This window comes from Phasianus colchicus, chromosome 1 (assembly GCF_987193195.1).
Source record: "Phasianus colchicus chromosome 1, bPhaCol1.hap1.1, whole genome shotgun sequence".
Classification (NCBI taxonomy): Eukaryota; Metazoa; Chordata; class Aves; order Galliformes; family Phasianidae; genus Phasianus; species Phasianus colchicus.
Window position 1 is genome coordinate 147,107,158 of NC_143436.1, and position 23,262 is coordinate 147,130,419.

Genomic DNA, 23,262 nt, shown 5'->3' on the forward strand with positions numbered 1-23,262 from the left:
TAGGGAATGAATGATGATGCTTTTGAGAAGAAGTACAACACTTTAGGATTGGGTATAATTAAAACCCACCAGATGTTCTGTCAGGAGGTTCTTAAGCTGCTTCCTGGGCAAATGGCTGTTGTGAGCAATGGCAGGGTAAGAAAGGAATTGTCATCTCTCACTCCTTTTGTGGTTACTTTTTATTTCCCAGAAGTTCAGTTTCCAACTGAAGAAAGTGCAAGGTATTAATTTCTCACTCTTGTAGCCTGTTGTTAGAGATCATCATGAGTATTTGTCTTGTTTTATTTCTTATTTGCTTTCTTCCTGAATTGTTTATTAGTTTCTTCCCATTGACAGTACTGCGTACTTATGTCATGCCTACACCTCTTTTAGAGAAAATCTGATTAAATAAATGACAAAATTCTCTAAATAGGTGCTGATGCATTATAAATGATGTTTTGGAGTAAATATTGATCCTTATGTTACTTTTATTTCACACAATTGGTGCAGGATAAACTGATGATCAAAATAAAGTTACCTTGACTAGAACAGTATTTTCAAACTCTTCCCTTTTAGGAAAGGGAAAAAAAAATGTTTTTAAGGATTACATTGTTCTATGGTCTTAATATTCAAGCATAATACTTTTGGTCTTTAAATTTTTAGTATGTCTATTCTGAAATCAATAGCCCTTACTGCAATTTGGCTGTGATTGAAAATACAGTGTTGGCTTCAATAGTATTTGCTAGTGGCAGTCAGTACCCTGCAGTACAAATATACTTTTGTATAAATTGCTCCTTAAGTCTTTTCTATTTGATTACTCCACCATTAGGAAAAAAAAAAAGAAAAGATATGCTGGTATCTCTTTACTGGAATCTTTTTAGTTTGTGTACTTACCTACTCTTATATATCCTAAATGACTTCTGAGATATTACTTGAAATACCACTCATGAAACCACAGAAAGTATGTAGGGCTGTGGGGAGTTGCATATTGAATATTTTGCATTCACTTAAAATATTAATATATTTTTGCTTAAAAAAAATAATCAAAACAGTATTAGGAGATTCTGTGCTTAGTAACATCGTTTTTTCTCCAAGATATTGGGTCCTTTAGATGAAAATGAATTCCAGACAGAAGACTTCAATTTGTTAGAAAGAATATCATACAGTACCTCAGCAGAGAAGATTAAAGCAGTTGTCAAAGAGATGGGAGTCAATACTAAAAGGTAAAATTACTTTGGATTTTGAGGGTTTATTATCCAAACATACAATAAAGTGCTTTGTTTATTGATAGTCACAAATTAATAATCTCTTTGCACATGGAATATGAACAAAGATTCAAATGTACAGCAGCAGTACTTTTCATACTGTATATTTGTATATACACCTTATCTGCACTTAGTGCTTACTGTTTTATGTTATGTATTTGCTGTCTTCTTAGCATCCAAGTGCTTTTATGGAGACAATTTTAATGATTCCTTGTTTCCTTCTAACCTTTTCCTGTAAACAAGTCCTACCACCTTTTGGTCACTTAAAGATAATTACGATGAATAGTAATAAGTTTGGTAAAATCCAGTGCATCTGAAAAACACTGAAATATATGAATATTGATATTTGAAGTAAGTGCACTGTTTTTGGAAATCATTAGAAAAGGAGCCTGTACAGGCATGGATGGATGTAACGCTTTGATATCCTGCTAGGCAGTATTCACACATCTGTTGATTGAACAGGTACAAAGTTGGCTTCTAATCTAAACATCTGATCTGTGTTCAGAGAAGAGAGAAAAATCACATTATTTTTACACAACGACTGTGGAGAAATATGTATTGCATTACTGTGTCTGAGTGTCATTTCTGCTATTTAGAAGCACTGGCATAACTGAGGAAATAAGTACCACAAAAACAAAATCAAGAAGAGGTAGAATTATCAAGGAGATAAGTAGTGAGAGGCAAAGCATTTAATCAAATGTGATTAAATGTTCAGTGATGCTGAAATAGAGCCACTGAGATAGCTAAAGAAATTTAGTAAGAAATGCAAAAAATTTAAAAGATCTGTTTTCAGTTATGTCTGGTTCCTAGGTGTTGTCATAGAGAAAAAAATAGAATAAGGAAATATCAGTAGATTATACAATGCAAATCGCAGACCTGAATGTCAATTCTGATAAATCTATATTGCTTCATTTTAATAAGCCTTGTGTAGACAGACGTGCGCTAAAATCCAAATGTTTTACTCCTTTTCTGATGAAACTCTTTGCAAACTGTATGTACCTTATTTATGTACCTTATTTAATACAGTGGCAGTGATTTGATTATGAAAATAGATGCGCTACTGTCATCTTTGCCTAAAACAGAGATGAGACAAGATGCTAAATTACTTAGAGAACAGCACAGGTGAGTTTTGTCTCTCATTATAATGCACTTATAGTATTTCCATATTAAAATCAGAGTGTCCTGATTATTACATTAGGTGTTTAGAAACGTGGCTAAGCATGTCTGTTTTAAAAGTTACTGATTGTGTGCCTGTCTGTCCTAGTGTCACACATTTTTACCTCTTTTTTAATAGATAAATCAGTAATACCTAATGGTTTTCCATCCTTAACCTTTATTGAAGAAGGATTACAATCTGTGTGAATAGAAGTGCTGATCTGGAGTTGGAAAGATGGGAGTACATACTTTGCATTTACCAAAATGTTAGAGTTAACTTCACAGATCAGATGTCAGTAAGCCCCCACTATTCTTCAGTAAAGTGGAAAACTCCAGTACAGTCTATTCAGTTTGTTCTGATTACTATTGGCAAGGCTAATATACACATGCTCATACTTACATAACAATTTGTGGATTAGCACTGTCACTTAATTCCTGTTCTCAGCTTGATCCTAAAATGCAATTAGATTACATTGAAATGCAAATTGTGTGGCTTAATGGCATCTGATTCCTTATGAAAAAAAATGAGCGGACTGTCTTCAGCTGACAGATTGATGCTAGGCCAACTCATACCAGTGCCACTACTGTACGCAGGTATGTATATTGAATCCTTGTGTTTCTGATCCTAGGTTTAGAAAGTAAATAGCCAGAAGCACTTTCTTTGGCTGTCTCTGTTGTTGAATGAGATCTAAAACACTAGAATTTACATCTGTCGTGGGATACTAGTAGTAACCATTTCTAATTTAACGTAGCTGGAGCCAACCTCCTGGAGCAAAGACAGGTACAGTTTTTGAAAGGACATCTGCACGAGAGCCACGATCAAATTTCATGTTGGGCTTTTTTAGTGATTGCTGTTTAGAAAGAGGAAAATGTCTTCATAAGCAGTGAACTCTCAAGCATCTCTCTTGTTACAAAAAAGTGCCTACAAAACAAATGTTATGTGGTTTTTTTTAATGTTATTTCTACAAATTTAAGTCAGAATTTTTGTGTCATTTACTTGTTAATTGTTTTTTTAACAGTGTAGTAAAACTTGAACCGCAAGAGAATGAACCATTCTATGACGTTATTGCTGTTGTTGATCCATTGACAAGAGAAGCACAGAAGATGGCTCATTTATTGATTGTAAGATGGTGGTCATTTCTTTTAATTTGTACTTCTTATTTCCACGTACAGTTTATTAAAGTGGAAAGCAGAATTTAGATATTTTAAAATGTCTATTAGGTTGTTAAAATTCATATTAAAAGGTCAGGGATGATCTAGTTCATCCTTGTAAGTACCTTATTTGTAATTAAAATTCTGATATCCTGTGAAGCAGTCCCCCTTAGAAGCGAGTCCATAAATGCTCTTTATAGTGAATAGGAGGAAAGGAGGAAGTCATCTGTGTTACATAGAAGGAAAGGATCTCCCATTTCAAAATCTTAAGAGGCATATATTTTTTTCCATTAAACCAAATCACCTTAGTTTTCCAAGGTACCTAAATGAGGTGGTCTAAATCTGACCTGTAATGTCATCATAAGAAGATTGGACTATAAACCTTTCAGCTCTTGGAAGCGTATTTCTCAGTTGATTAATGCTACCAGGTGTATCTAGAAGTCTTCCATTGTGTGTAGCTATTGATCATCCGAAGAAAGACTGTCCTAAAAGCGTAGCTCCTAAAATGGTTTTCTTTCATTAGCTGCAGAATATCACTCTACCTCAGTTCCTTTATAGTTTTCCATAAAAATGTAAATTTGTCTTCACTTTATAGTCCGTTAGAGTTCTGAAACCTGTAACTTAATTTTTGCTGTGTCCTGTTTTATCTTTTTCTGTGCAATAATTATGAAAGTTTCATAAATTCTTACATTACTTTTTTGCTCCCATTTTCATACATTTCACAATAAATGCATTTAGTATGGAATGTTGGGAGTTGAGAGTCACTCTTCATACATAATAATGAAGCAAAATAAAACATTTTAAAATTTCATGAAATTCTGATACTACAGTACTTCTTTTGGTTTGAGACTCTTGAAATAGTATTTTTTTCTCTAGAATCAGATCTTTCATTTCACCAGTCTCAGTTAAAATGAAACGTTGATACTAACAAATGACAATGTTTTAGTTTTGGAGTTGACTGGAAACTCCATTCAGGCAGAAGTCCATTGTATGGTAAGCCTTGAAGTCCTCATAACTTGAATCAGAAGCCTCCATTTCTCGTAGTGCAGCAAGTTAGGGAGATACAAGCACTATCTCCCTAGATGCTTGTCTAGGCAAATGACTCCCATGGTGTACCAAGCTCTTCAGCTATTGTAGATGCTACTTGATTTATAGCAGCTGTTGTCTTATTCAGGAAGCCAACACATCAGAGAGAATAATACAATACTCTTGAAGCTAAACAAATCAGAAATATTTTAATGGAGATTTTTTTTGCTTGTTTCTTTTATTGTATTAACATATAGTGAATTGTATCTTAAGAACTGCTATTTGTCCTCTCCAAAGGGAGACAGGTAAAACTTTCCATATAAGCAGTGTTTTGCCTTTTTCAAAAAGTTTTGTCATATGCTACAGCACTGAATAGTTCCAGATGAGACAGCAGTCACAGCAGACTTTTAAATACCAGATTTAGCTTTACAGAGTCAGACCACATCAGTTCTGAGCAGAATTCTTTTTTTCTGTCAGTTATCTTTTACCTTCTTTCCTTTGCTCATTTGTCTTTAAAGAGAAACTGTTACTCCATCCCCAAAGTAAGATGTCTCTGAAGGAAGCCCCTTTGATAATCTGGTTTGATTTCTTATTATCAGACAGGTCAGAGGACTTTATTATGATCAGTTAGCGTTTGAAGTATAAATCATTTATTCAATCTAATCCTAATTTAAATATTGCCAAGTGGTGAAGTACAGATTACAGTTCTTGCTGAGTATTTCCAGTGGTTAATTAACCTGACTTTTAACTCAGACTTGGTACCATAGATTGTAATTTAGCTCCAAGCTTTATGTATTCATCTTCTGATCGTTTCATCAGTTCTATTGAAGATTCTGTTGTAAGATTTTTTTTTCAGTATAGATGCTTCACGTTAAGTTGAAGTTCACATACAGTTCCAAGTAATCAGTTGAATAATTGTGGTTTAGTGACTTAATGCTTCTCAGATGAGTTGTGGTAATAACTGACTGTAAGCACTTTGCAAAGTGATTTCACACGCTAAATAAAACTTGGGCTTAAATCATTTTCAAGATACATAAACCTACATAACTCAGCCAATGGTTACAGTAAGAAATATTCCCTGGAAAAAAAAAAAATCCAAATTACTTAATTCAAGAAAACAGACTGAACTCTTCTAATACTTTGCCATAAGAGGATTTCCAATTTCCTTTTGTTTATTGACTGAGGAAGAATTTTCCTCAGTACTTGCTGCTTAATTAATTTATTCTTACTATTATGAGTTGCTACTTTTAAAAGCACATATCGGGCAATATCTGTCATAAGTCTTAAACCTTATTTTGCCCTGACATTATTCCTCAAGCTTCCTCTGTCTGAGAAGAGTTACCTGAGCTTTATCCATGCTAGATTCATTAATCTTAAAAGCTTTTTCAGGTAATAAATATTGATTATTAGTGCTGTGTGGGTTCTCATTTCTTGTTTCTTCCCTTGTTATCACCTTTATGCTGTTTCCTAGGCTTTATTTTTTGCTCAGTAGTTTTTCAGTCATGGTATTCAGGTGACACCAAGGATGAGGATGACAAACTGTGAGCATTGTTTGGTCTATGTAAAGTTGTACCTCTGTAGTAAAGAATGCATAGCTATGTGCTGAGCTAAACAAAGAAAAATATTACTTTTAATGAAAGAGCAATTTAAAGAAGCCATTGTCTAGCTTTGTTCCAAATTTACTTACCATTATAGTAATGTTAGCCTTAGTGGTATCCATACTTTAACTCAGCTTTAACATCTTATTTGCTTTTCTAATAATATTCATAAAGGCAGACACAACTGCTTTATACTTTCAAATAAGCACTTTTAATCAGAAAGAACATAAGTGAGGATAACCTGTTAAAGGTTTTTAAGAGTGCTTTAAAGAATTCTTAATTTTAAACAAAATAGATTGCTCACAAAAATAAGAACGGAAGCTATTGTCATAGCTTCTATATAACAGCATCCAGAAGATGAGTATTTTTGTAATAAACAGATGAATAAACTAAAAAAAAGAAGTAGAAAAACTTACAATAACTTGAATGTTTTGAAATTGGTGGAATAGTTTAAGCACACCATTTATCAGTTGCTGGCTATATTAAAATAATTTTCAGAAATTCACTATATTCTACAATTTCCTAAAACGAGCAATTTCAGAACAGCTCTTTAAAAATCACTATTGCTGAAAATATACCAGGAGTTGGACTCAATGATCCTTGTGGGTCCTTTCCAACTTGGGATGTTCTGTGAGTCTATGACTCCATATTACTAATTTGACTATCAGGAATATTGTGTGCTAAATCACTCACTTTGACAACATCCCTCAAATATCAGACATATTTAAAACTTTATAATTTTTCTACTGAAGTCAGAGAAATGACAATCTGCCACAATGATAATTTTGGCTGATTTATGAAGTTTGGCAATCATCAAGAACCCTATTTTACACCGGTTATTTTTTTTTTCTGTAGGTTCTGAAAGACATTGTCAATGTGAAACTCAGGTTGTTTTTGAACTGCAGATCTAAGCTGTCAGAAGTGCCACTGACGAGGTGAGTAGTTTATACTTGTAAGGGAAGCTATATGCTCTCAGATGGTTTGCTAAAAATAAAAATTAAAAAAAAGCCTTAAAAGTACATCTTCCGTTAAAAAAGAAATGGTGATTAATGTTTGTGGTTTCTTTTGTTGCATTAGTTGTCTGGAAAAAAATGAACATTGCATCAGAGAGGAGTGATCTAGTCCATCAAGTTCGCCTCTCAGAAGCAATCTCTATAGGATTCAATGGAGAGTTTTCCATGCCTGTAGAAACTTGTAGAACAGGGTTGTCTGCCTAACTTGAATGCAATCCACTGAATGTATAATGAATTTTTCAGATTCAGTACACTTAATTTAAAGACGAAATTCATCTAAACAAGTGTACAGACCATATTTGAGACTTAGTTTTAAGTCATTAATGCTTTAAATTGAACTTCAAATTGAATTTTCTCTTAACTGGCTACAAAGACCACTAATTAAGTTCAGAGTTCACTCATTCAGTTACATTTACACTGATGTGAACTTCCCAGAGAGGATTCCTTTTCCTCTAAGAGGCATGTTTGAATGCTGCTGTCCATTTATCAGAAATTTTACCTGTAATCGTGTTATGGGAGGGGACTGATCACAGAATCACAGAATTGCCAGGGTTGGAAGGGACCTCAAGGATCATGAATCTCCAACCCCCTTGCCACACGCAGGGCCACCAACCATTCCACCTAATGCTAGACCAAATAGACTGATGATAGTGCCTGTCCTTTAGCTGGTAGCCCAAGAGAGTTAATTGGTTACCCACAAAGCAGAAGTCCTTAGTTTCTAGTCAGTTTGTGAAAAATTGATCTCATGTCTCTTACGCTGCAAGAGAGCAACTACATCATCAGTCTTCTGAGTATCTTGTCTGAATGTTGTCACAATCAGTTATAAAGCTAGCTACACTATCCAGGTTTTCGTACTTAGGAAAGTGAGAGGAAGAAGTGTTCTGGAACCTGCCCTGAGGACAGGTGGTATTTTTCTTACAGAAATAGTTTCATATGAAATGCATCCATATACACCTTAGTCCAAGTCCTTTGTGGGAAAATTGTATTCTTCTTGATGGGCACAGGCCTTTTTACTTTTTCCAGTTAAGTTTTTTCCATATGAAGTACTGATTGTTCCATCTTCTGTGCTCTTCTACCTCAGTTCTGGTTTTTCTCATTTTCTTGGATATTGGTAGAGGAAGGAAATAATTGTTATTCTGTTGTTCAGTGAATGTTCTCACAGGAGAATACAAGAGTTGAAAAGGAACAGAGGGACCTTTCCTTCCCTCTGCTCTCTGCTGGTAGTGTCAGAAACTGCTGGTATATGTTGACTGTATTATAACATATTGTAGAAGAATATTGTGCTTGTGACTCAGACTTAACAATGTGGTTTTGTTTGAACTCTTCTTTATCAGCTTCTATCGTTTTGTTCTGGAACCAGAAATAATGTACGGGATCAACAAACACCTTCCTTCTGAACCTGTGGCAAAATTCCTAGAATTGCCAGAATCACCCCTTTTGACTTTAAACATGATCACTCCTGAAAGCTGGCTGGTTGAAGCAGTGAACAGTTCCTGTGATCTTGATAACATTCATTTGCAGGATGTAAGTAATAGTTTGTAAACACTGTAAAATTTGTACTGGGTTTTCCACCAGAAGGAAAAGAAAATGTCATGGGATTTTGCTCTGTTCTCCAGAAATGCTTCCTGTGGTAACTGATAATTTGGTCAGTGTTTTACTATTTTTATTTTATTGTCTTTTTTTCCCCCACGTTCTCTCTTAAAAACAAACAAACAAAAACCCCACAAAAACAAGTATTTAAATCATAGAATCATGGAATCATTGAATGGCCTGGGTTGAAAAGGACCTCAGAGATCATCTAATTTCAGCTCCCCTGCTGTGGGCAGGGTTGCCAACCACTAGATCAGGCTAGTTTAAAGGCAGCAATTAAATTTAAAAAAAAAAAAAGGCAGCAGAATACAAGTAAAATTGGTTTATCTGCTGTGTTGAGCTTTGTTTTTTTTTAACAGAAGTATTCATTTTTTGAGATAAAAATATACTGGTTAAGTGTTTCTATGTGTTAGTTTTCCATCTCTTCACTTTTTTTATACAGTTGTAGTAGTAATAGAATTATTATGTCTATATCTTCAAATAAGTCTAACTATATTGCTATTTATTAGTATAGATTAAAATATAGATTTAACTATATTTTATCCTTTTTTAGTTCAGATCTTCTAAAATTATATTCTTAATCCTATGTTTCAAAATAACTAAATTTGTTTCATTCACAATTCTTATGTTAAATGTTGAAGGTGTGTGTTCCACCAAAACTGTATATTTGCAGATGGTATGATGAAGGTAAGATTGGGGATTGCCTTACCAAAGTTCAGCTTCCTCAATAGTGGAGGAAAGGATCCTCGAGATAGTGATTTTTCCTCTTTGTCTTGAATACTTATTTTAAACTTGAGAGAACTTCTCCCTGGAAGGACATTCTCTTGGTTTTGACAGTTGAACGTGAGGTAAATCTTATACATTGTGTTTGTCCTTGTAGTATGTTCATTTTCCCACATAGTTAAATGACATAATTTAGTAATAAGATATTCCTTCCACAGATAAAAGGAACTGTTGTAACAGAATATGAACTGGAATACATATTGCTTGAAGGACATTGCTTCGATGTGTCAACTGGACAACCTCCTCGAGGGCTACAGTTCACTCTGGGCACAAAGAATAATCCTGTCATGGTTGATACTATTGTGATGGCCAACTTGGTAAGTATTCAGTACAAAAACAGTCATTACAATTTCATGCTCCTCATGAGAATTCTTTATAAGATTCTTATTTTTTAATTTTTATGAGAGTCTTTTTCTTTAAATCTGTTTTTATGTATTGCAAAATTAGAAATGTTCAAAATAACAGCAGCATCCTGAAGTTGAGACCACCTACAAAACCCTGCTCTTCTGATCCAATATAGTTTTGGATTTCTCCTAATTTCAGACCCTTATCTGAAATGCCTAAAGTAGGAGTCTCATTGCCTTAAGTCAGTGGTAGGAAGTAGATAACTTCATATGATTGGTGATTCCACCAACAAACATAAGGTATGAATCACTTTCTGACTAAGATAACCATTTTTGTTACAAATGATCCAGGCAAAGAAGACTCCTATTTTAGATGCTTCACTTAAGTGCTTAAAGCCTCTGTAAGACAAATCCACACCTCAGAATTCCTCTGGTTGTCTGAAGTAATTATTTTTGTTGGCAGCAGTCTGTGGATCTTGTAATTTTTGAAGTGAGAAAATGTTTTTTGTCTAGTCTAATTTGAAAGGAAAGATTACTTTTGATGAATAAGATCTGTTTTCAATCTGCTATTCTTAGCTCTCTGTGAAAATTCTATCACAAGGAAGAGAATGCTTAATACACTTTGAGTTTTTAGTACCAGTACCGAATACTTTCTCAATAGTAGAAGGTGTTCAGCATGGTGAAGCTTTTAGCTGTATGCAGAGTTCCTAAACTGGAGAAGAACCGTGTTTACTTGGAAGTTACTAGAGACAAAATTTTAAATTTCAAAGAAGCTTTTTGGGTTAGGGTGAATTTAATAATTTACTTTTTTAATGCTCAGTTACTTATTGTTTTGGATGGAGATTTTATATACATCTCAAATTTAGCTAGAATTAAGTGGAACACTGAGAGAAGTTAATATGGACATACAGGAAAGGTGATACCTGGTTGCATCTCTGCCATATTTCTTCCAGGATTAATATGGCCGTAGGTAATGAATGGTTACTAACCTCAGTTGCAGTACCAAATGTTGGATAACTGATGTTTGTATGTGCATATGGCTGATTTTGAAATGATGACAGAACAGTTGCGTGTCTTCTCTCTTTTTCACAGGGGTATTTTCAGCTGAAAGCGAATCCAGGTGCTTGGACACTGAGGCTGCGTAAAGGAAGATCTGAAGACATTTATCGGGTTTTTTCGTAAGTATTGATCTGTGCTTAGGAAATGTACTTACAAATGATTCTGTTTAAGTACAGCGTATTTTGAAAACACATATTGAAGGAAAAATTAGCAAAAATAACATGAGAAAGTAGAACAAGAACCAAGATTTAATGTGTATAACAGATACCTTATTTTGTGAAAGTGTAAGTAAAAGGAATTAACGAAACTTAAAACCAACTTTGAGAGTCTTTTCAGGAAGACTTTTAATAAATTAAAGCACACTACCTATGAATTTTTGTATATATCATCTGCATGGCTAAGTAACAGAATAAAGAACAATTTCATATCGTTCCTTCAAGAATGATCTACAGTGTTGAGAAACAGAGCACTGTATGTGATAGATTGTATTGTATCCTTAATATTCTAAATAATATAATGATTTTTTTTCTTTTGTCTGGAATTACATTTTTGGAAGTTGCTGAATGAGATTTATCTCACAAATTTTATCTATGACTGTAATGCTGATACTGTTTTTAATCAAGGTCTGGTTCTGAATAGAAATATCTATTGAATGATTGTAGTTTCATTTCAGACTGCTTGTTCTGTGATGGTAGCTTCGTGCCATCTGCTTCCTGCACATCTGAAATAGTTGAGTTGGTATATTTTGTTTTAGGTATTGATCTTGTTCAGTATTGTTTTACTATTAGATTCCTTTTTGTTTTGTTCAGTAAGTACCCCAATCTGATTAGACATCTCTTCTGTTTATATCGTGCTAGATTGTGATTTAAAACACAAAATCCCTTTTGTTTCCTCAGTTGAAAGAGAGCATAAAGCAGAAGCATTAAATATTTACAGAGGCATAGTTTTCAAAGTATGTTTAAAACGCATGCTTTATTAAAAAAAAAAAGACAACTAATTTACTCTGCAGCTTTGTTGTGAATATACCCTACATAAATATAAGTATTTCTTTGTAATAAACATAGACAGATTTACATTCAGAGTATGATCAGCCTTTCTTTTTCCTTTGTTTTTCTCATTTCTGAGTTGAAAATTCTGAGTGTGGTCCTTCCTCCTTTAGAGGATCTCCATATATTTCTGTCATCCTCATTGCTTTTGTGTTTGTCTTCTCTAATTCTGCCCTATTATTTTGAATTGGCTAGCCATAAGTAAAGACTGATTTACTGTGCAATAGCATTGTTAAATTCCTTACTGTTCATTTTCTATGAAACAGTAACACCCTGTCTCCATTTTTAATATTGCTAGACCCTAGCAATATTGAGCTGTTATTCTTAGAGATTTATGGTCTCTAAGACCTCTTTCCTGAGAATGAATACCTAATTTAGAACTACTTACTCCTTACTTATTGTTAGTCTTGTCTTTTGTTTTCTGAGCAGCAGTTTCCCACTAAATTGTATTAGAACATTAGTACTACTAGTTTCATTATGCTTTAAAAAAAAATTCCTAGTATCTAATATAAATCTCCCATCTGTCAGTTTAGACACATTGCCCTTTGTCCTACCACCACCTGCCTGTGTACAAAGTCAATCTCCCTCTGTTTTTAAGGTCCCTTTAAGTATTAGAAGGCTGTGAGGTCTCCCCAAAGCCTTCTCCATGCTGAGCAATCCCAGCTCCCTCAGTTTGTCTTCATAGATGAGGTGCTCCAGCCCTTTGATTATCTTTTGGCCTCCATTGGACCTGTGTGAGCTGGTCCATGCCTTTTTTGTCCTGAGGACTCCAGACAGTCAGAACTCTAGATGGGGACTCTTGAGAACAGAGCAGAGGGGGACAATCACTTCCCTCTCCCTGCTGGCCACTCACCCCTCTTTTGATGCAGCCTAGTGTACAGTTGGCATTCACTGCTCTTGCATGCCAGCTTTTTATCATGTCCATACTCACGTCCAGCTTTTTGTCCACACCAAAACCCCCAAGTCCTTTTCCACAGAACTGCTCTCAATATGTTTCTTTCCCAGTTTCAGCTCAAGTATGGGATTGTCCCAATCCAAATTGCAGCAGCTTGCACTTGGCCTTGAACTCCATACGTTCATGTGGACCCACTTTTCAAGCCTGTCCAGGTCCCTCTGAATGGCATCCCTTCCTTCCGTTCTATTACCTGCACCACTCAGATTGCTATCAACTGCAAACTTGCAGAGGGTGCATTCAAATCCATTGTCTGTGTCATTGATGAAGATGTTGAAGAGCACCAATTGAGACCACTATTCATCTCCAGCTTTCACCTGGACATAAAGCCATTGACTGCAGCCTTTTGGCTACAACCGCTTGGCTAATTATTCACCCACCAAAAGGAGCACTTTTCATATCTCTCTGGATAAGGATGTGATGTGGAAGCTTGTCCGAGGCCTTACAGAAGTCCAGGTAGATGACAGTAGATCTCCAGTCACTTCCTTGTCTTGCATGTGCCTTAGCATTGCTTCCAGGAGGATCTATTTTGTGATCTTCCCAGGCACAGAGGTGTGGCTCACCATACTTACCATGTTGTTTTAAGTGCACGTCCAGTGGAGCATTGCTAGCTTTGTTCTTCAGGAGTCTTAATTAGCTGGAACACTTGCTGATAGCAATTGCAATCAATTGCTGATCAGTTGCTGTCAATTTCTCTGCCATAACTTTCTCAGTCCTTAGTGTGCCTCTACACGTGGGGTTATTGATGGGTGGCATCTCTTCTTATAGAAGCATTATATTCATTTCAGCTGTAGACTTTCTTCTTTAGTTCATTCCAGGTGTTTCTCAGTCATCTAAAAATCACTGTTATCACACCCTAACCTTGGGACTTAAAGGCACTCTTCATTTCTCTAATCTGGCTCTGTCTTGACTGCACCACACATTCCTCCCTTGGAAGAAAGCCCTGTGAAGGAAAAGTCACCCCCAAAGTGAGGAATTGTTCCCTCATGTTTGTATGGAACTGTGCCCATTGCCCCGCACTGGGCACTGCCGAAAAGAGCCTGTTGATACCGTTATGAATAGTATCAAATTGCTATCAAAACTCAACTGACCGTTTGATAACATGGAATTTGGCCATGAGATATTCTCTTTCCTTGTACATAAGTCACATTCACTCCTCTTAAACTGTACTTGACTTACTGTACTTGATTTACTTGTAGCACAGGCCTGTACGGTGTAATAGGAGTTTGAGGAGAAATACAAAATTTTGAAGTGTAATCTTACTTCAGCATGCTACACCATGCATAACAACTCAGTTTTACTTCTCTTACGGTAACACTTAATACCCTTGCAAGTAATTCATTTTTAGTCTTTCTAAATACAGGTAAATTGGATCAAGACCAGTGTTAACTGCATTTAATGGTAGCTCTCACTGTTTCCAGCACATTGTTGCTACTGGGACAGAAACTCATTGCACTAAGTGCAGAGCTCAGTGAAACAACTGTGAGAGGGTCAACTTTGATTTGGTAGTAGAGGGTCCACAGAAGAGATTTAGAGAGACATGATGGTTATGTTAAGTTTATTTCCAAACCAAATGTTTTGAGAGTATTTTAAAGACTTCAGAAAATTATCTTCATCAATGGAGGTGCAGACAGCTACAGAATTCAGAGTGGAGATTTTGAGGTAAATGAATGAATAACTGAGAAAGTTCTGATTGTGGGAAAACTGAGTGCAAAAATGCAAACACTTCTATAATCTTGACTTTGCCAGCTGCTGCCATTTCTGCTATCAACAGTTTGTGTTTGGCTCATTTACTATTCTAGAGCTTTTTAATTGCACTACCGACAGTGGAGATTTGTGCCCTTTTATGCTGATTGCAGTTCTTGGCTGACTGTTCATATACATAAAAGTGTGAAAGCAAAACTAAAAGAGTGGAAGGGTCAGGATAATTCTGAAAATTGTTTTGTGCAAGAATCAGCCACGTCTATGAAAATTAATGATCATTGGCACGTTTTAGGAAAATGTTTTAAATAGAGAATGCGTGTCAGTAGATAAAAGTGTGTCACTTTTAGGTAAGCAATATGAAGCAGGTTGAAACAAGATAAGGTATTTCTGTTTTCCAGGAAAGAAAAAGAAAAGGCAAAAAGTAAGGGGTAGCAGATTACTTTCTTAAACCAAGACCTTGCATGTGTAGCTGTATCAAGGGGAAAGCACATGATGTTCTTTAGAGGAAGAAAGGATTGAAGGAAAAATATATGGGCTTTCAAGGTATAAATGTTACAAAATTTGAGAGTTCCGCCATTACGCTGCATCACAGAGTGACAGCCACATTTTTCATAATTTTTCTCCATTTTCTCATGGAGTACAGTCTAGAGATATCTAAATAGCTTTAAACTGATGTTCAGCAGGGTAAATGTTCATGTAGTGCATAAACATAGGTTAATATTTTAATGCTGTATTTACCTGTAGAATGTATAATACATATTGACCTCTAGATTGCTGCATTTGTTATTGGTTGATAAAATCTCATGTAAAAATCTAACTCTCAGTTTTTAATTTAGAACTGTGAGCAATGACGAGCTCTGAACAAACCTCAGAATCTTTCAGAAGTTAGGATATAATTAGGTGCAAATGAAGAAATATTGTTTCTATAAATACCAGGAATCTTAAACTTTACACTCTAATTGAACCCAAGTGATAATTCATGTTTTAATGAGTCAGTACATTTCCATGGTTTCTTTTCCCCTCACAGCCATGAAGGAACAGATTCTGTAGCTGACCTGGCAGATGTTATTGTGGTTTTAAACAACTTCAGAAGCAAAATAATCAAAGTCCAAGTATGTAAAGATATATATATATATATATTTGTCTGCACTATTTCTTTATATATGACTAATGCTCGCATGTCTTAGGCTATATTTAATTGGAAGTTATATACTGGAATATATCATCTAGATTTTGTAAATTTAAATAGAGAGGGGTATGCAAATTAATGTAGTTAATTTGATCCAATAGAGTTATACTAATTGTGTAGGAGGTTGTTAAATAGTTGTCTGCATAACACAGATAGGATTCGTCTCATCAAGTTCAAGGTGTTTAATACTGGCATACAGTCTGAACTTGGTGCCTGAAACTCCCTCTCTGCTTAATAGAATGAGAAAGACAGAGAGGACTGCTCATCCCAGCTCGTATTGATTTAAATATGAGGTGACCACCTCTTGAGGCATCCATTTCTACCCTGTGACTGGGAAGGGATTTGACATCAAGTCCAGATGCCAATGGAAGCTCAAATTAGGCACATTGAATTCTGTCCTCAGTTACCACATCTGTGTAAACAAAATTACTTGGCTTTTGTTCTTAAATACAGAAAAAATATGTTACATTATGTAAATAATATTTTGATTAGGTATAGTCAGGATGTATTCTGATATTAGACACTGAGAATGGCAGAATTATGTTAACATAAATAGAAAGAGGTATTTAAAAAAACCTGAGTCTCTTCCTCAGTCCTGTAACTGAAAGTTTCCAGAATCATCAGAAGAGAATTCACTTTTTGGAGGGTGAGACATCTGCCTTTAAGCCACAGAGAAAGGTTACAAGGGTGCCAAAATAGGAAACTTATTGGATGTGAAAGGTTGTGTGGTTTAAAATAATAACTAGAATATGCAAGCTCTATCGTTCAGTTAAACTGTAGAGTCACTTCAGTGTTATTTAGAATATGGCTTCAGCAGCTAAGAAGACACTACATGAAAAGAAGTCTGCAAGTACTAACTTAACAGTATAAACATGTGTGTCTCAAAAATACTGATCTTCTAATCAAGGAAATTAAGGTCAGCACCCAAAACTAACCTGGCACCTTTAGTTAGCACCTGATTGAGACAACAGAAATTAGTTAATCTGTATAGTTGATTCAGCAACAGATTGGTCGCTTTCTCCTTTTGAAAGGCTTATGAGAATCACAGTTTCCCTTCAGATAAGTTTTGTGCATGATTCAACACCCCACTGCCCTTCTGGCAGCCGATGGCTGGATCACAGAATCGTGGCAGGGTCTTCAGTAAAGGAGGAAAATGAGCTATGATTCTGCTGACATTTAGTTTCTGTTGGAGTAAAGAAGCACAGAGTATTTGAACATGCTGTTTGGTTTATTCATCACTATTTATTTTTACATAATTGGTTGCTTTGCTTCTTAAAGTAGTAAGTTCTATGCAGGTCTTAAAAGTATGATATGACAGTTTTACAGTTTAGGTTAATGCAGCTCAGTAATTATTTTACTGAGATAGGAATTGGGAAGCTGTTAATCTGCCATAGTTAGATACTCCAATTGAAGTAGTAATTATTATCAACTAACTTCAGAAATGACATGAATTCTTTTTTTTTTTTTTAATGACTAGGTACAGAAAAAGCCTGATAAAATGAATGAAGATCTCCTTACTGATGGAACAACAGAAAAAGGGAATTTGGAATCAGTTACAAGGTACAAATTAATTTGTTTTTAAAAGGGATCTAAAGAGAAGAAAAATGTGGAGGGACACACTCCATCTGAGCTAGTCTTCAGTTTGGAAAATGATTCTAAAGTGAATCTCCAACAGTATTGATCCATAACATAACCAGTTGCCTAAGGCAGCCTTCGCTCTTCAGAAACCTATTAAAGTAGTGCTCTGAGGGAGACTGCAGCTATGATCCCTTCCCTCGATGTGCTGGAAGGCGTATGCAGTTAAAGAACAATCCTTGGAATTTAAAGCAAACAAAGAATATGTGCAGCAGAAAAAGAAAAGCTCTGGACAGCTTACCTTAAACCTGAGTTGCTATAGGGAGAGTAATTGAATGAATTTATTAAAAAAAAAAAAAAGAATTATGAAAAACACCTAGAAAATCCCATCACCACAGACTGCTGAATGTTATTCCTTTGCCTCATCATTTACGGTTGGTCATTACTGACAACAAGGTATAGGGCTAAATATGTGGTCATCTTTAGGTAATGTTCTGTATTTTAGAATGTATATATTTGGTTCAAATATCATAGAATCATAGAATGGTTTGAGTTGGAAGGGACCTCAAGTTCCAACCTCCCTGCTGCATGCAGGGCCACCAACCACCATATCTAATACCAGACCAGATTGCCCAGGACCCTGTCCAACCTGGCCTTAAAACCTTAAACTTCCAGGGATGGGGCATCCACAACTCTGCTCTTTGGGCAGCTTGTTCCAGCACCTCACCACTATCTTGGTAAAGAAAAATTTGTTCTGAGTGAGTGGGTATGAGCTGTTATTGTTTGCAGAACAGTCAAAGAATCACAGAATGGGTTGGATTGGAAGGGACCTTGGAAGCCATTGAGTTCCTACCCTTTGCTGTTGGCATGGCTGCCACCCACTGGATCAGGCTGCTCAGACACTGGGTCAGGTCTTGAATGCCTCCAGGAATGGAGTAAAAGATTTTGGAATCATAAGGATGTGTAGTGGAAGTAAAATATGAGTGCATTCTGTCAGGGTATTTCTTCTGTGAATTTTCAAACTTCTCATTCTTTACCACCTCAGTTTTCTTTCTGTTAGATGTGTATCTCAGTTGATAATCGATTTGTTTTCTTAGGCTTTCAGAAATTTCACCAGAAGAGAAGGAAAATAAAAGTGATGTACTTAACATTTTTTCAGTCGCTTCAGGCCATCTATATGAACGTTTTTTAAGGTAAGTAAAAGTTCATCCTAAAATTAGGCAGCATAATGAAGCAGACTGTTTTATCAGCAGGCAACCACACAGCTGCTGACTCCTCCCAAAGCAGGATGGGTGTGGGGGGGAGATCTAAGAGCTAGAGCAAAAACTGCATGCACGAGCAAAACAAAAAAAGGCATTCACTCACTGCTTCTCCTCAGCAGGCCACTGCCAGGAAACAGGCTCATCACACTTAATGGTTAGTTGGGAAGATAAATGCTATCACTCCAAGTGTCATCCCTTCCTCCTCCTTTACCCCAGTTTTATTACTATGTATGACACCATATGTGGGACATCTCTGTGTTCAGTTTAAGTCATCAGCTGTGCTGAATGTGTCCCCTCCCAGTACCTTGTGCACCTCCTCGCTGGCAGGGCAGAACAAGAGGCTGAAAGTCCATGTAAGAACTTACATCTTACATCTCCATGTAAGAACTGCTCAGCAACAATTAAAACATTTGTGTTATCATCACTGTTTTCATCAAAAACTTAAAACAGGGCACCATACCAGCTGCTATGAAGAAAATTACCTCTATCCCAGCCAAAACCACAAGATGTAAAGGAGGCCCAAATGCATATTTCCTAGAGGACAAACCGTAGATAGGTGTTCTAGAATGTCATTGTTCCTTGAAGAAAGAAGAATATTCTCTATGCCTGTCACGAGTGCCTGTGCTAAGTGTGAAGATAAAAGATGAAGCTGAACCTCTCTTACGAAAACGTGGCAGCAAAGACTTCATTAGAGTTTCTATCTATTTATGTTTATTCCAAAATATGGGTTCTACTATATGCTTACATGACCCTACTTCTGTTTAATATCTCAGTTTCTTAATCCATTTATCACAGTATCTGTTACTTTTCTCATTCCTATGAATGCTTCTCTGTAGCTGTCAGATCTAGTAATTTTCCTGTCCCAAAATGGATTTTCACAATTCTTTCATTTATGTTTGTTTGGAAAGCAGTATTTTGTATGTATTATTTTATTTCTTAGAAGTCTGGCAGAGTTGGAATGTCTGTGTTCTCTTTTTTTTCCTTCAGGCTTCAACAACTTCATTAAAGGGAAAGATCTGTTTATTTTAAAAGAGAGAAAATAAATTTAAAAATATATCTTTTTCCACATACCTGAACTTTTTGGAGTTATCAAGGGTTTTCTGAATAGAATCTTAGCTTGGACTATGTTTTCTCTTTCTCACTGATTTCCTTTTTGCAACCTATTAAACTTAACCAATGTATCCTAAAATATATCTTCTCAGTAGCATAGTTAATAGTAGGTACTAATCTGTATTTTTAGTTTTTCAGACCTCTCTCACAGTAGAACTTATTAACCAATCCACATTTGAGACTGTTCTAATATTTCTTTCCCAATATGGATCATGTACATCCATCTCAAAATGGTCTTGATCTCAAAACTTGCTGTTAAAAATATACAAAAATTTTGACTTAAATCGGGTTAAGAATAGTTATGATTAGAAAGTTTTAGCCTCTTTGAAGTACAGTTGAAATATAATGACCTGTGTGTATTCGTTTGTTTATTATAGACTTGTATTTCCACAGAATTATGATGCTTTCTGTTCTACGTCATACCAAAACACCAGTTAAATTTTGGTTTCTGAAAAACTACCTCTCTCCAACATTTAAGGTATAGGAAACACCATTCTTTCAATAACTTCTCTTTAAAATGTTAAATACTTAGGCAAATCAGTACTATTGAGTAATCAGATAATTAAAAATTAAATTTCACAGTTGGAAATGACATCATATGTAAGTGTTTTCTTTTCTGGAGCCCAAATTCCAACAGTAGATTATAATTTATTCTCTTTTGATGGACTCAGTGAGCTTGAAATAAATGCTTTTTGTGTTGTTATAGCTGAGGATTCTGCTAAAATTAAAGAAGCTTTCATAGTTTATGTGACTTGTAAGGCCAACAGAGATACAACTGTGTTGCAGCATTTCCTCCATCACCTTCTGCCTCTTTGTATGTCATATACGTGTGCAACTTACAGTTTCTGAATCTTTTTCTAGGATGTTATCCCTCACATGGCTAAGACATATGGATTCAAGTACGAGTTAGTACAGTATAAGTGGCCCCGCTGGCTTTATCAGCAGACAGAAAAGCAAAGAATTATTTGGGGCTACAAAATCCTTTTTTTGGACGTTCTTTTCCCTTTGGCTGTAGATAAAATAATCTTTGTCGATGCTGACCAGGTAAGAAAGAACAATATTATATAAATGTATGAGGAGTTTGTTTTGTTTTAATTGATCCATTTTATTTCCCCGTGGTCGTTTTATTCAAATTTGGTCTCCCAGGACTGTAGCAGTTGTACAAGCAGAACCAGTAGTGTTGCAAAACATGAAACAAAACAATTTGGCTTGTCTTTAGCCATGCAGAAATTAAAAGAGTCTCATCACACTGAGTGCTGTAAATTGTTTCTATTGCCTGCGGATAGACAAAGGCACTTGGAGAGGTAAGTGTGACCTTAAAGGTGCATTTCACACTAGGCATATTGGAGAGATTCAGATTCTAGGCTGATTATGAGCAGACTTCACTGGCTATGGAAGGTGTCTGAGATGATGAGTTCAGACCAACTCTTTGATGGATGGAATTTCTGAGTTGAATCCTGTCTCTTTTGTTTTTGAATTTGGCTGCAGTCTTTCACTCAGAAATTATCACTGTATCATGTACTGAAAGGCAACATGCTGCCTTAGGGAAGATATTGAAGAGTCTGTCACGTGGTTATCAAAAATCTCAGACAAATATTCTATATTTTGTCACTTTTCCAAAGCTAAAAGGGATAAATTACATTTAGATATAGCAACACGCATCTTAAAAACTGTATTAAATTGTGGAAGTATAACTTTTTCATTATTTTTGTAAATTATAAAAATAAATGTAATTTATTTTTACACTCAGATTGTGAGAAGTGACCTGAAAGAACTCAGAGATCTCGATCTAAAGGGAGCTCCTTATGGATACACACCTTTCTGTGACAGCCGTAAGGAAATGGATGGGTACCGTTTCTGGAAATCGGGATACTGGGCATCACATCTTGGGAAAAAGAAATACCATATTAGGTAGGAGAACTCCTGCATATTTTGTGCAGTTTGTAGAACTGATTAAAATCTGGCTCTGGATATTGCCCACTGAGGCATTCACAAACAGTTACCTAATAGCCTTTCTCAAAAAGAGATGAATTCATCTGGATTCAGATGATATATGGTAATAGCTTCATCTGTTTGCTTTAAATAATACTCTTTTAGCATGTGAACAGTTTCAGGTTTCTTGTCACTTCTTAATTAATGTTACAAAGAAGGATATGAAACTGCAGAAGTCTTGATGTATATTTTTTCTTTGCAGTGCCTTGTATGTTGTGGATCTTAAGAAGTTCAGAAAGATTGCAGCAGGAGATAGGCTTCGGGGCCAGTACCAGGCTCTTAGTCAAGATCCAAACAGTCTGTCAAATCTAGATCAGGTATATGTGGGCTTAAGAAATTAAGCTTTTGTTTTATCTTTCTCAGTATGCACGGAATTATTGCATCTCAATATATGTTTTATAGTTCTGAAGAATATTTAGCTTTTTTTCCCCCTCTATTTCTTCTGTTTTTCCATTAATGTTAATTTAACTTACCTAAGCTAAGTGCTAATGCACTCTGGTGGTTGCTGTACGTGGTGGCCATAGGTTGACTACGGTCTTTGTTTATCTAACTCCACCAATTTTTAAAGCTAGGTGGGATAAGTTAGGGTACAAATCACTAGTGTGTCTAGATTCCAGATATGCAAAACTTTCTTCTATTTAGTCTCCTCTTCTCTACTACAGACTCCTTAGCTCAGTGGAAGATTGATAATGCTTTCTGCCTGAGTAAATATTACTTTTTACTTCTGTCTGTGAGTGAATTTCACAAGGCTTCAAAAGTAAGGTTGTAATTGTTTTTGTAATTTACCTTGTGGAATTACTAAAAGCACAGAAGGTTTATTACCTGCTTATAGCAGTAAAGGGATCTCTGAACAGAAAACCCCATATCTCTCACTGCCAGTACTGTTTTTCCCTTAAATAGATAAATAAAAATAAAATAAGCCATTCTTATGGTACTGGACAAAGAAAAGTAGAAATATGCCTACACTACAAACAGGGACTAAACAGAACACGAGGAGTTAGAGCAGCCTTCATCTGTGACTGAGAAGATCAGTAGACTGATATAACAGCAAAAGTTGAGTATTAACTTATAAAACAAAAAATTGAAACAGAAAAATGACTTGCTGCCTCCTGCACTTGGAGAGTCCTGGTACAGTGAGCTGCATGCTTTTCAAACATAGTCTTATCCACTCGTATAATGTATCTTTCAGAAAGACATTCAAGATTCAAGAAGCTGGTCACAAGTCTTCTGACATTATGCCTCTTCTCAGAAATAGTCATTAGTTTTTACGTAATGTCTTCACAACAGCAAGAATGTGCATCTTTCCATTTTGAGATTCTTATGTTTTCAGCAACAGCTTTAATAGCTGATAGCCTTAACGTAGAAGCTTGTTGGATCCCATCAAAAGCCATTTGTACCCTTCCCTCAGCACATCAGTACTGAAAACAGACATTAAGGAAGCTAAATCTTGGCAGAATTGAATTGGAAT

At 35.7% G+C, this 23,262-nt stretch overlaps 1 protein-coding gene across 2 annotated transcripts in view; it reads left to right on the forward strand.

The window, feature by feature from the left end:
• Positions 1–23,262, forward strand: part of UGGT2 (UDP-glucose glycoprotein glucosyltransferase 2) — a 78,112-nt gene that overhangs the window by 47,988 nt on the left and 6,862 nt on the right. Inside the window, exons 22-36 of one of the 2 annotated variants that reach the window (XM_031610613.2) lie at positions 4–135; positions 1,075–1,202; positions 2,271–2,366; positions 3,419–3,521; positions 7,031–7,110; positions 8,523–8,712; positions 9,720–9,878; positions 10,998–11,083; positions 15,694–15,778; positions 17,333–17,415; positions 18,528–18,623; positions 20,196–20,280; positions 20,664–20,846; positions 21,553–21,713; positions 21,997–22,111. In XM_031610613.2, coding sequence (XP_031466473.2) covers positions 4–135; positions 1,075–1,202; positions 2,271–2,366; positions 3,419–3,521; positions 7,031–7,110; positions 8,523–8,712; positions 9,720–9,878; positions 10,998–11,083; positions 15,694–15,778; positions 17,333–17,415; positions 18,528–18,623; positions 20,196–20,280; positions 20,664–20,846; positions 21,553–21,713; positions 21,997–22,111 — 1,782 coding nt within the window. Of the gene's footprint in view, positions 1–3; positions 136–1,074; positions 1,203–2,270; positions 2,367–3,418; positions 3,522–7,030; positions 7,111–8,522; positions 8,713–9,719; positions 9,879–10,997; positions 11,084–15,693; positions 15,779–17,332; positions 17,416–18,527; positions 18,624–20,179; positions 20,281–20,663; positions 20,847–21,552; positions 21,714–21,996; positions 22,112–23,262 lie in introns of those variants that run through there. The other variant, XM_090129871.1, reaches the window with a different exon arrangement.